We start from the raw sequence: 13,084 nt of genomic DNA, 5'->3' as shown, positions 1-13,084 counted from the left end.
AGCTTATGCCTTCTTCTTCTTCCTAGCCAATTTGAGGAGTTGTGGAGTTAATTCAGAGTGAGAATAAGAAGAGTTGAAGACCTAATTTATAGTTGCAAAATTTGATGGACTTCTTTGTTTTTTTATATTTATAAACATATGTGTAGCTATGTAGGTGAGTTAAATCTTAAAATGAATAAGAACTTAGGTAAATCTCTAAAATAAAAGCATTTATAAAAAAAAATATTTTATAGAGATATGAATTTATTTTTTATGAACTCAAACAATCTTATTAAAAATAAGTTTATCAACTTCTTCTAACAAATATTACTTGTGTTTTGATTAATAAAATAACACCAGAAGGGAGAAAAAAATAAGCAAATGTGAAGGTATGAATATAAAGAGTAATATTGGTTGTTTGTCCATTAATAAAATAGAAAAAATGTATACACTAATAATATATAATATATGAGTTTTATATAGTTACTGTATTATCCATTATTCATGTTTTATTATCATTGATTGTTTATGAATAATAAATGTTATCTTAATTGTATATAAATTTTTTCATTAATAATGCATAGATATTATATGTACGAACATAAAAAATATACAAATGATATTCTATGAAAATGACTGAAATTAGATTTATATTTGGAGAGGATCTAAATTCGGGTGGATGTCTCTAACCTACCAAATCCTATTTTAAATATGCACCATGCTGTCCAAGATGTGAAGATGATATAAGAGATGATAAATCAAAAAGAATTATATATATATATATATAAATAACTTATAAAATTTTGATAATATATTAAATATTTAAATTTAGTTAAACTTTAGTCAAAATTAAAAGTACAAGAAATATAAAATATATTTCTCTTTAACAGTAATGATATATCCCTTATTAAATCTTCTTATTAATGTGCCTATCCATAAAAGAGTAACATATATTACTTATAATCTAATCATTAATCAATAAAATACTATCTTGTGATATATGTCATTTTTTGTAGATATAAGAATTAATATAAATATTTAGTAGGAATATATATCATTTTTTTTTTGTCACTAGTTATGAACGGGTTGTATATATCTATACATAAGTTTCTTCTTCCAGAAACACACATACATGTACTTAGTGACTAATATATGCTGTCATCAAACGGCCCAAGGCTGGTCAGTGGTCACAGAAGATACTGATTTATTTTTATACAATATGTTGTTTTAATTTTTATACTGAATTTTACTCAACTACATGTTTTTTTGTACTTCTGGAATAGTTTATGAAGTGTAACCTCACAATCCCAACCAATACTCCTAGCCTCCCTTGATCTAACGTATCAAATCCTATTTTAAATATGCATCACGCTGTCTAAGATGAAAAGATGATGTAAGAGATAAGATATGAGAAATAATGGTTAGCTAACGTAGGTATAGATAACTCTTAAAATTTTCATAACAAATTAAAATTTTAATTTTAGTAAAATTAATAGCACAAAAATATAAACCATATTTGTCTTTAAATATAATGTGTTATATATATATATATCTATGCACAATTTTTTCCTAAAAACATATACCACATTCATAATAAATTACCTGACCATACATACACCTACATAACATGGCCTTCGTCTCTCAAATCGAACCCTCCAAGATTAATGAAGCAATTGAGGATGAACACTGGATTCTTGCTATGCAGGAAGAATTAAACCAGTTTGAGAGAAACGAAGTTTGGGAACATGTTCCTGGACCTAAAAATAGGCATGTTATTGGAATTCGGTGGGTATTTATAAATAAATCTGATGAAAATGGTATAATAGTTAGAAATAAAGCTAGATTAGTAGCCCAATGATACAACCAGGAAGAAGGTATCAATTTTGGTGAAACTTTTGCTCCGGTTGATAGACTTGAAGCTATTAGGCTATTACTTGCATATGCTTGCTCTTTGAATTTTCAGTTATATCAAATAGATGTAAAGACTGATTTCCTCAATGGCTACATTCAAGAAGAAGTGTTTGTTGAACAACCTCCTGGTTTTGAAGATTACAAACATCCTTCTTATGTCTACAAATTAAAGAAAGCTCTCTATGGCTTAAGGCAAGCTCCTCGCGCATAGTATGACCGTCTAACTAAATTTCTACTAGAAAAAGGTCTCAACAAAGGAAAGGTCGACACTACTCTCTTCATAAAGAAAATAAATCATCATACTCTACTTGTTCAAATTTATGTAGATGATATTATTTCCGGTTCTACTAATGAGTTGTTATGTAGTGATTTTGGCAATATGATGCAAGGAGAGTTTGAAATGTCTATGATGGGGAAGTTAAATTACTTCCTTGGATTACAAATCAAACAGCTTGACAATGGTATTTTTGTAAGTCAATCTGAATACTGCAAAGATTTGCTAAAGAGATTTGACATGGATGGATGAAAGCAAATAGCTACTCCTATGGGATCTAGAACTTACATCGATACGGATGAAGCAGGAAAATCCATCGAGATATCAAAGTATCGAGGTATGATTGGATCTCTTTTATACTTAACTGCCAGTAGAACTGATATAATGTTTAGTGTGTGTGCTTGCTATCAATCCAAACCGAAAGAATCACACTTAGTTGCTGTTAAGAGAATAATGAAATATCTTAAAGGCACAACTAATGTTGGACTGTGGTATCCAAAGGAAAGTATATGTGACTTGGTTGGATATTCAGGTTCAGATTTTGCAGGATGCAAAACTAAGAGGAAAAGTACTAGTGGTACTTGTCATATTTTAGGGAATGCTTTAGTTTCTTGGTCATGTAAGAAACAAGCATGTGTAGTCCTAAGCAGTGCTGAAGCTGAATATATTGCAGCAGGTAGTTGTTGTGCCCAAGTGTTGTGGCTCAAGCAACAATTATGAGATTATGGTTTAGATTTGGGTTGCACTCCTCTAAAGTGTGACATTACTAGTGCAATAAACCTCACAAAGAATTCGGTTATGCATTCAAGAACCAAATGCATTGATATAAGACATCACTTCCTTAGAGATCATGTTCAAAAGAAGGATGTATCTGTAGAATTTGTTGATACTCATAACCAACTAGAAGATATATTCACTAAACCTTTGGCAAAAGAACATTTCGATGAAATTAGACGAGAATTAGGTATCCTTGATGAAACATATTTAACTTAAATGAATATATATGTTTATATGTATGCTTCATTATATCTATTTCATGCCTACTGGAACTTGAATGTGTTTATTTATGTTTAAATATTTCAAATTTTGGGTTAAAAATCATTTCATAGCTTAATTTTGCCTAAAAATAAGTTTTTCTGGGGTCAGTAATCGATTACACTGGAGAGTAACCGATTATAGGGTTGAACAGCGTGTTTCAGTAATCGATTACTCTGAGTTGTTGTTTGAAAATTTTTTTTTTTTTTTATTTGAGTAATCGATTACTTCAAGTGAGTAATCGATTACTCTATGCTGTTATATATGTATTTTTTCTACATTTTTAAACTTTTTCAAACTCATCTTCTTCACTCAGCTCATGCTCTCTCCTTCTCAATCCTCTCAAACTCTAAAATCCTCATTTTTGATCCATTTTAAGTTATTTTTGTGTCTATTCCTATCATATTTTCACTTCTAAACACTTCTAAACCATCATTTTCGTGTTTAGTGGCCTATATCAAAAACCCTCAAATCTCCAAAACCTCAAAACCTTTTTTATTTTTGTTGTGAGACAAATGAAATATATCCACAACTTGTGCGAGTATTTTAGTGTAACATGAAGTTTCGGAAAAATCGTCTTACTTCCCATGTCAAAGAAAAAGGCATTGTTTTGAATCTTCGAGAAATCCAAATTGATGCGAAAGTGGTCCACAAAATGGGTTTCACCTAAGACCCTTGAACCCGCACCTACAAACATAGAACCGACAAGCCGAATGTTGTTGCTGATCCATCTGAATCTGAAGCTCCTAACCCTCCTGAACCACAATCGTCTAAGTTTCATGCTCAATCGTCTTCATCTGCTGCTATGCCTATGAACCAAATGATTATGGATGAATTGTTTTCTCTCCGAGGCTACATCACTAATCAGATGGATGCTCTCAACTCTCAGAATCAACAAATCCAATATGAACTTCATTGCCTCTCCTCAAGGATGGATAACATGGATATCGACGAAGACAATTCAGAGCCTGAGTCTTAGAATATCTATTGTTAGGATTTTCTGGTTGTATTACTTTCAAAATTTGGACAAATTTTTTTTGCTTATTTATTGTTTTTAAGTTATTGCTGCACATTCCCGGACAAGTTACTTTATGATGTTTTGTGCTTTATTGTTCCTTTCTTGGATACATGTTTGAAACATATTATTTATGCATTGCAATACTTGTTTATCTATTTCTTGACTCATACATGAGTATATGATATCATATTGATATATCTTGACTATATAAGTATATGTATGTTATATATATTGTGTTAGAATCTCTTTGCTTTTCTACTTTTTGATGAAGTCAAAAGGGGAGAAAAGTCGGGGAAGTGTATTTTCTGTAAAAATATTTTAGGCACATTACTACAAAAGAAAGGGGGAACATAAAAAATAGGGGGAGCATACTCAAGTCAAATTTCAACATATCTTAAAGTATGCTGCTCTAAAGAAAACAACACTGTCAAAAGATCTTGGTTTGAAAAAGGGGGAGATTGTGAAGAAGATCTTTGCTCCTGACCTTGGCAAGGTTTTGATGAAGACACCAACATCACCAAAAAGAAGAAAAGGAAGATTACTTATGAAGACCAAGAAGATTAAAGCTTCAAGAAAATTAGTCCAAGTCTAAATATGTACTTCTATCTTATACTCTTTAATATACTAAAGTAGTAATGCTCAAAATATTTTAAAAGAAATTGAAACACTTCAAGTTTTAAATGAAAAAAAGGAATTGAAGCACTTTAAGTTTTAAATGAAAACATTTTTCAAAATACTGTGTAACAAGTTACTGAAATTTGAGTAACAGGTTATATGAATGAGAATCAGTTATCCAACAATATTTGAATTGGAGTAACCGATTACTCAAATTTGAGTAACCGATTACTCTAAATGAATTTTAATTCACTGTTGGACAGAACATTTGAGTAATCGATTACTCAATGCTGTAATCGGTTACTGAGAGCTGTTACATCAGTTTTTCAGATTTGAAACTCAAGAGTTTTCATCCCAAATGAAATGTCTTCATTCCAAAGAATTTCTAATCTTTCATAAAGGCACAATGGCTGATAGGAAAGCCTATTTAAAGGCATTAGAACTCACAATGAAAACAACTCTTTCATAACTCTTTCATTCTTTTCTCACAACTTTCCTACACTTTTCTGAAATAATTTTCTGCACTTCTAAGCAACTTGAACTCAAACTTTCAAAGTCATTTTTAGAGTTGCTTGAAGTAAAGTGTTTCAAAGTTTTATAAACTTAAAGAGCATTATTACTAAGTATACAAAAGAGTTGATTGGATTGCAAGTGTTATTATATTTCGTACTTGTAATGGCAATCCAAAGCCATCATTCAAATTCTTCATTCATTGTAATAACTTTATTTCACGGGGTGTGAATAGAAATGGGATAGAGTTACTTGGAAATGTGTTTTCCAAGGGTATAAGTATTAGTGAGTGTGTAAGGTACATGGAGATCTTGGGGTGAGATATTGTAATTACAACTCATAATATTCAGTGGAAAATCTCTTATGCTGCAAGAGTACTGGACGTAGCCTTCGGTGGACAAGAAAGTGAACCAATATAAAATCCTTGTGTACTCTCTTCTCCCTTACATATTTGATTTATTCTTGTTTATTTTCTGCAATATTATCCGCTGCACTTTAACTTTTCATTTTGCAAAAAAACTGGTCATAATTTCTAGTCAACTAATTCACCCCCTCTTAGTTACAATCTCAGTCTTACAACATATATTAAACTCATATACTTTTAATTTCATCATAATATTTTCCATTCATTTCCCAAAAAAATGTGACAAGAAGAAAATAATATGTGGCCCTCTATAGCAACATTATCATAAATAAAAAATATCATAACTTGTCAATGGTTATTTAACATTAATGTTTGTTATTTGATACGATTTTATTATAATTTGCATATTAATTGTTATTGTTAACTAAGTTATTTGTTAATAATATTTGTTATTATTGGGTGATCAATAGTTTGTGATACTATGTCTCTATGAGATGGCTCCCAAGAGAGACAAATGAGCTTTGAACAACGACTTCTAAATGTTAATCACAATTGTTATTCTTATACACAATGATATTAGAGTAAATCATATATACAACTAGCATTGTACCCATGCACTTGCATGATTTGTTTCTTTGTTTATGCATAATGCACAAATAATGTACATATATTTCATAACGTCAGTAAATCATATATTCAACGATTATATTTTTTTGCATTCATATAGTTGCAATATTAACATTGGTTTTTGAGGGTATATGTAGAATAATAACATTTATATATGCATTTGTGTAAACATTGATTTGTTGAAAGTATGATTATAGAAAGTATTTGATTCTAAAATAACTCAATAAATCAAAATCAAATTGTATTGGATAACATCTCACCTGTATATTCTCTATATAAAATTATAAATATAAGGACTTCTTTTTGCATCATATTTTTTGTGATTACATTTATATGTACCATATAAAGTCATAAGGATTTTTTAGCATATCTCTTGAATGCTTATGTTTTATTTTAGATTAATGTTCGTTGTGTATAAATATTTGAATATATTTTTAGCATTCAAATACAATATAATTAAATGTTATTAATTTGATTATGTTTTAGCTAATAATCATTGTATGAAAATAACTCATAAATTAAAGATTCATTTCTATTATTTGGAAGATATATTTTTCTATACAACTGTAATATTTTACTATACAATTTTTCCTATTAAATTTGTCATTTTTATAATATACATATTTGAATTAATATTTTTATTGTTTGAATTAAGTTTATTCATATGCATTATTAAATTCATATGTTGTGGATAACTCAATGTATAAATAATGCATTATTGTTTACCTTAATTTGTAGTTTCAAATATACTAATAATGTTTCAAACCTTTGTGTATTAATTTTACTACTATTTGTTTCATTTTATTTTTTACACCCAATGATTTGATGAGCTATTACCAAATGATTTGATGAACTATTAAGATGTGATAACTTTTGTAATCTATTTGAAAAACACATTAAGTTAGGATTTGGCGGGATATTTTTTCTGATAATTTTAATAAAAATAATACAAAGAGTCTAATGATTGATTTGTTATTCTTATATATTCTTAATTAAAATACTTATATTTTCCATGAATATATCTATCATTTTTATCATTTAATTAAATAATATAATGATAGTAATTAAATATTTTGAAAATTCTCATTCGTTATATTATATTATACTAATATATATTCAAATACTGTTATGATTTTTAATCTTCTTAATCTAATATATTTATTATTCTATTTATGTTATACTTATCATTATTACTATCTTAATATTGTCAAGGTAAAATTGTAATATTAGAAGCAAACACTAAACTCGAAATAAAATATATTTATAATGAGTGTTGTCTAAAATTGAAGAATAAAAATAAATCATATGTGTTATAATGCATACAACTTTGTAAATCTTATGATTTCTTTTAAGAAAATAGAGGTAAAAGAATCAATTATGTAATCACAATAAAATCAAATGAAGGACATAGTTTTTCAATAATTTTATTAAAAATAAGACTATTATTATATTAATTTCAAATTGTGACTCATTATATTTTATCGTATCAATTTATTTACAATTTCTTGATTTTATAATTAATCTTATGCGTACTTGTATTAATTTGTAGTTTAAAATATACTAATAATGTTTCAAATCCTTGTGTATTAATTTTACTACTATTTTTTTATCTTATTTTTTATACGGAATGATTTGATGAGCTATTATGATGTGATAATTTTTCTAATCTATTTGAAAAACATATTAAGTTAGGATTTGACGAGATATTTTTTTATGGTAATTTTAATCAAAATAATAAAAATATTCTCATAATTGATTTATTATTTTTATATATTCCTAATAAAAGTATTAATATTTTCTTTGAATATATTTACCATTGTTATATTTTAATTAAATAATATAATTATAGTAATTAAATATTTGTCAAATTCTCAATCATTATATTCTCTTATGTTAAACTAATATATATACAAAAATTGTTATGATTTTTAATATTCTTAATATAATATCTTTAATATTCTATTTATTTTATAAATCCTATTATTATTATTATCTTAATATTGTAAAAGTAACATTGCAATAATAGAAGAAAACACTAAATCATGAACAAAATATATTTATATTGAGCGTTGTCTAAAATTAAAGAATAAAAAATAATTTAAAAAAAATATAAATCAAATATTCATTATAATGCACCCAACTTTGTATATCTTAATATTGCTTTTAATAAAATAAAGGTAGAAGAATCAATTACATAATCACAATAAAATCAAATCAATGACATATTTTTTTAGTAATTTTAATAAAAAGAAGACTATTATTATCTTAATTTGATATTGTGGCTCATTAATTTCCCATGATTTGATTACATGAAATAACCTTAATGAAAGAAGAGTGAGCATTTCTTTCAGTCATGATGTCATTAATGTCATACTTCCGATTCCGACAATATGATAATAATTATGAGAATTAAAATTATTATTATTAATGCTAATAATCCATTCTTTAGTAATTTTAAAATATGAAATAGCTTTAATGAAATTTGTTACTTGAAATAACCTTGATGAAAGAAGAGTGAGCATTCCCTTCAATCATGATATCATTAATGACATGCTCCTGCTCCCACAAGAATTGATAATAGAATTATTATGAGAATTATAATTATTGTTATTAATGCTAATAATATCCTCATTGGTAACATGTTTTTGGTTGCCTAGATTTTAATATTGTTGGTCACCTTAAAATTAGGCATCAAAGTTGAAACCGAATTATTCTCTTGGTCGTTGGCCAACAAGGAAAACAGATTAATATCTCCCAATTTAATTTCATTAATATTGACATATTGTTTCTAGAAATCTTCTTCTGTCTAGTAACAGTCAACCAATTTCCATAAACCTAGAATTACTCTTGAACAAAATATTTGTCATTTTTTGCTCACTCATTGAATTCACACTTACTTCCATAGTTGTAACAGACGTAATAGTTTTCACTTTTCCACCAGATTTTTCAGCCATTATTAATCTAATATAAGAATATACTCACAATTGATTTCTTAATTTTAAATATGATTGTTTTGTATATTTAAATAATACGATCAACAATTATTAATTGTAATTCTACAAAATTATCTCATAATGAGAATTGCATAAAATTGAGAAATCGCAAATAATTTAAACGAATTATAAATACAAAAAATTCTAACATTATTCTTGTCCATATATGGAAATGCCAAAAAATCTAGAACAACTTTACATTAAAAATGAATTACAACAAACCCATAATAAAAATAAAGACATTATTCTTCTACACTCATTTAGTAATGGTAACCTTTAATCATTATATTCTAGGAGATGAGTTTCTCTTCTACAAATACTGGAACAAAAAACACGACCAACCCATAATTCTTGTACATTCATATAATAATTACAATCTCTAATATATCTATCAACAAAGACAATAATTAAAAGAATAGAAAATCCTACTTGTGAGTGAGTTTGAGAGTAAAGATGATAGATTTGTTAAATAAAACATGTGAAATTTATATGATGAACAAGTTATATCTACCATAAATGAAGAAAAATTGAAAGAATATAAAAATAAAATAATACATATGAGTTGGTTTTAAGAGTAGACGATGGTAAATTTGTTGATCACAATTTGAGAAATAGTATAAAGTATATCTACTGACTACCAACAAAAACATAAATTAAAAGAACAGAAAATCATACATATGAAATGAAAAATTGAAATAATATAAAATATATACCAACAATTGTGAGAAAAAAATGCACAACATTTTATCTCTCATATATTATGTATTTAATGAGTTACTATATTCAGATTTTTAAACAAAATAGTGAATGATAGTTTTGATCTTGTGTGTAAGGTTGTATAGTAAGAGATATTGAGTTTTTGGAGTGAAAACTTTACATAAGGTATTGACATGTGTCCCTGAGAGGAAAACATTGCATAAGGTGTTGACAAGTATCCCTAAGAGTTTTTTGTTATATATAGTAAATAGATTAGATAGATGATGAAAATCTAACACATTCTCTGACAAAAAGATTCGTGAGAGAGAAAGTCCAAACAAAATACATCTAATATAATAGCCATATGAGATAATTTATTCTCAAATATCATTTTACAACTATTTTTACACCCTTTTCTATTTTATTTATATTGTTAGATTCAATATATACATATAATAAAAAATGAACTAACCTTTAAAAACTTTTGAATTGCGTATTAATATAGGTAGAAATGGAGGTTTTTGTAAACCTTTGTATTATACATTTGTAACAATTTATTTGTGGAAGTTTTTAACCTCTACTATTTTTGAAGGTTTTTAACTTCCACTATTTGTGAATGTTTTTAACTTTCACTATTTGAGGAGGTCTTTGTAATGTTAACACATAGACTTAAAAGCTCCATTATTTTAGGAGGTTAATTGTAGAGATTTTCAACCTCCACAATTCAAAATAACATATAGAGATCTGCTAGAAGAGGTAACTATTATATGTTTCCAGACGATTTCAACCTCAATTTAATTTTATAATTTTCACAACTTTAATCTCATTAGTTTGTAATTATTATTTAAATATATAATAATAAATACAAATATTATTATTAAAAATAATAGAATGTCATTGCAAATAATCAATATAGCATAACATAGTTGAAAGAATTATAATTCATCATTCATTATAAATCCAAATACACCATAAAATCTCGAAAAACTAAAAGTAGCTTCATATGATACTTTAAAAATGTAATACATAACAAAAGGTGTAAAAAGATACTTTCATCATCATTTACGTGAAATAATGAAATAATAACATTTAGTTGGAACAATAAAAAACATTAATAATTATTACATTCTTTCCAATTATTGCAACATGGCAATTTTGAGAGTATCCACAATCTTAGCAATTATAAGTGTAACCTCACAATCCCCACCAACACTCCTAGCCTTCCTTGATCTAACTATCAAATCCTATTTTAATAATGCACCACGCTGTCCACGATGAAAAGATGATGTAAGAGATGACAAATGAGAAAGAATTGTTAGACATATGTATGTACATATCATTCTTAAAATTTTAACAATAGATTAGAAAATTAATTTTATTTAAAATTTAGTAAAAATTAATAGCACAAAAAAATAGAATATATTTATCTCTTAATATAATATGTTATATATATGTTTATACAAATTTTTCGCAGAAACATATACCAGAGTCATAATAAATTACCTGACCACACATACACGTACTTCATATGCTGTCATTCCAATTCCGAAGGCCCAAGTCTGGTCACAGAAGATATTGATTTATTTTTATCACTTTTTTAATAAAATCTTGACATTCTAATTTTGCTTTATAGGATAATGTCCAAAGTTTTATGTTTATTAAAAAATCATTGTATTGATTTATTAGAAAGATAAAATCAGTCAATAATTGAATTGAAAAAGAAGGTGAATGAGTCCATTAACAAATGATAATTTTAGATTATTACATCTGATTGTTGACAAAGTTTATTGACATAAAAATATTTTATAAAACAGATGAACTATTTTTTATTGACCCAGTTTATATTAACCTTCAATAACATTTTTAAAAATTAGTTTTGAAAATTTTATATTGTTTTTCCTCTCAAGTACGGATAAAATTCTGATGGGTCCTTCAAGTTCCATTTTGTAATCATGTTTATCTTAATGTTACTATTTTAGTTTTGTAAAAAAACTTTAAATAAAAGTAAATTCAAATTTAAAAGGAAAGCAAATAAGGGGAGCCCTTTTTTTGGGATGAGAATTAAAGTGACATGTTTTGTAAATAAAACTGAGATTAAAGCAAATAATACGTTCAGGCAATCCACCTATATTTTCCTTTTTAGATTTTTGTTTACCCGCGTTGTTGTTATGATTTTGTTGTATTGGATATAGCCATGTCAATATGCATTTCGCGTCTATATGCTCATATTATTATTTTATAATATAAATTATTCAATTTTTATATATTTTATTTTAGAGAATTAAAATGACATTTTTTATTAGGTGTACTTTGTATAATAATTTTTTATTTGAGTATGTATATTATATTTTTTGTTAGATGTCCGCGTTCTTGTTATGATTTTGTTGTATTGGATATAGCCATGTCAATATGCATTTCGCGTCTATATGCTCATATTATTATTTTATAATATAAATTATTCAATTTTTATATATTTTATTTTAGAGAATTAAAATGACATTTTTTATTAGGTGTACTTTGTATAATAATTTTTTATTTGAGTATGCTTATATTATATTTTTTGTTAGATGTGTACTTCATATTATACTCATTACTGGTTATGTTTTCATATCAATTAGGAATGATTCATGAAGCTTTTGCTTTATATATATCGATCTATTTACATAATGATGGTTTCAAAGGAAGTGACGTTAATTGTTTACGAGTTAATGGTTATCGTAGGTTTGATGAAGATTAGAATCTATTTGTTGTTGTGTAGGTGGTTGTTATAACGCCCCGAAAAATACTTCTAAAAAACATTGCGAAAAAATGGGTAAATTTTTTTTTTTTGAATTGGTGATATAATATTGTTTCCTTTTCCAAAACCTTCCTTTTCTGGGACATCATTTTAAGTAACTCGAATGCGGAAAATCAACTTATCGTTATCGAATGATAACTTAACCTGATTCACAATTTCCTGAATAACATAATGCATATAATCGGTTAAGTCAGAATTAGTTCATACAAACTAAGTCAATAAGGCGGAAACTACCTCGCCACTAACATATACAAAAATCAAAAGG

At 26.6% G+C, this 13,084-nt stretch overlaps 1 protein-coding gene across 1 annotated transcript in view; it reads right to left on the bottom strand.

The window, feature by feature from the left end:
• LOC109341199 (UDP-glycosyltransferase 13-like) overlaps window positions 1-9,287 on the bottom strand; it is a 10,239-nt gene extending 952 nt beyond the window's left edge. The window contains exons 1-2 of the mRNA XM_019579050.1: window positions 9,231-9,287; window positions 8,833-8,889 (exon numbers count right to left, since the gene is read on the bottom strand). Coding sequence (XP_019434595.1) covers window positions 8,833-8,889; window positions 9,231-9,287 — 114 coding nt within the window. The remainder of the gene's footprint in view (window positions 1-8,832; window positions 8,890-9,230) is intronic.
• Between the last annotated feature and the right edge of the window lie 3,797 nt (window positions 9,288-13,084).

This window comes from Lupinus angustifolius, unplaced genomic scaffold, assembly GCF_001865875.1.
Source record: "Lupinus angustifolius cultivar Tanjil unplaced genomic scaffold, LupAngTanjil_v1.0 Scaffold_401, whole genome shotgun sequence".
Taxonomy (NCBI): Eukaryota; Viridiplantae; Streptophyta; class Magnoliopsida; order Fabales; family Fabaceae; genus Lupinus; species Lupinus angustifolius.
The sequence above is the reverse complement of the archived record's forward strand: the minus strand, read 5'-3'. Positions and strand labels throughout refer to the sequence as shown.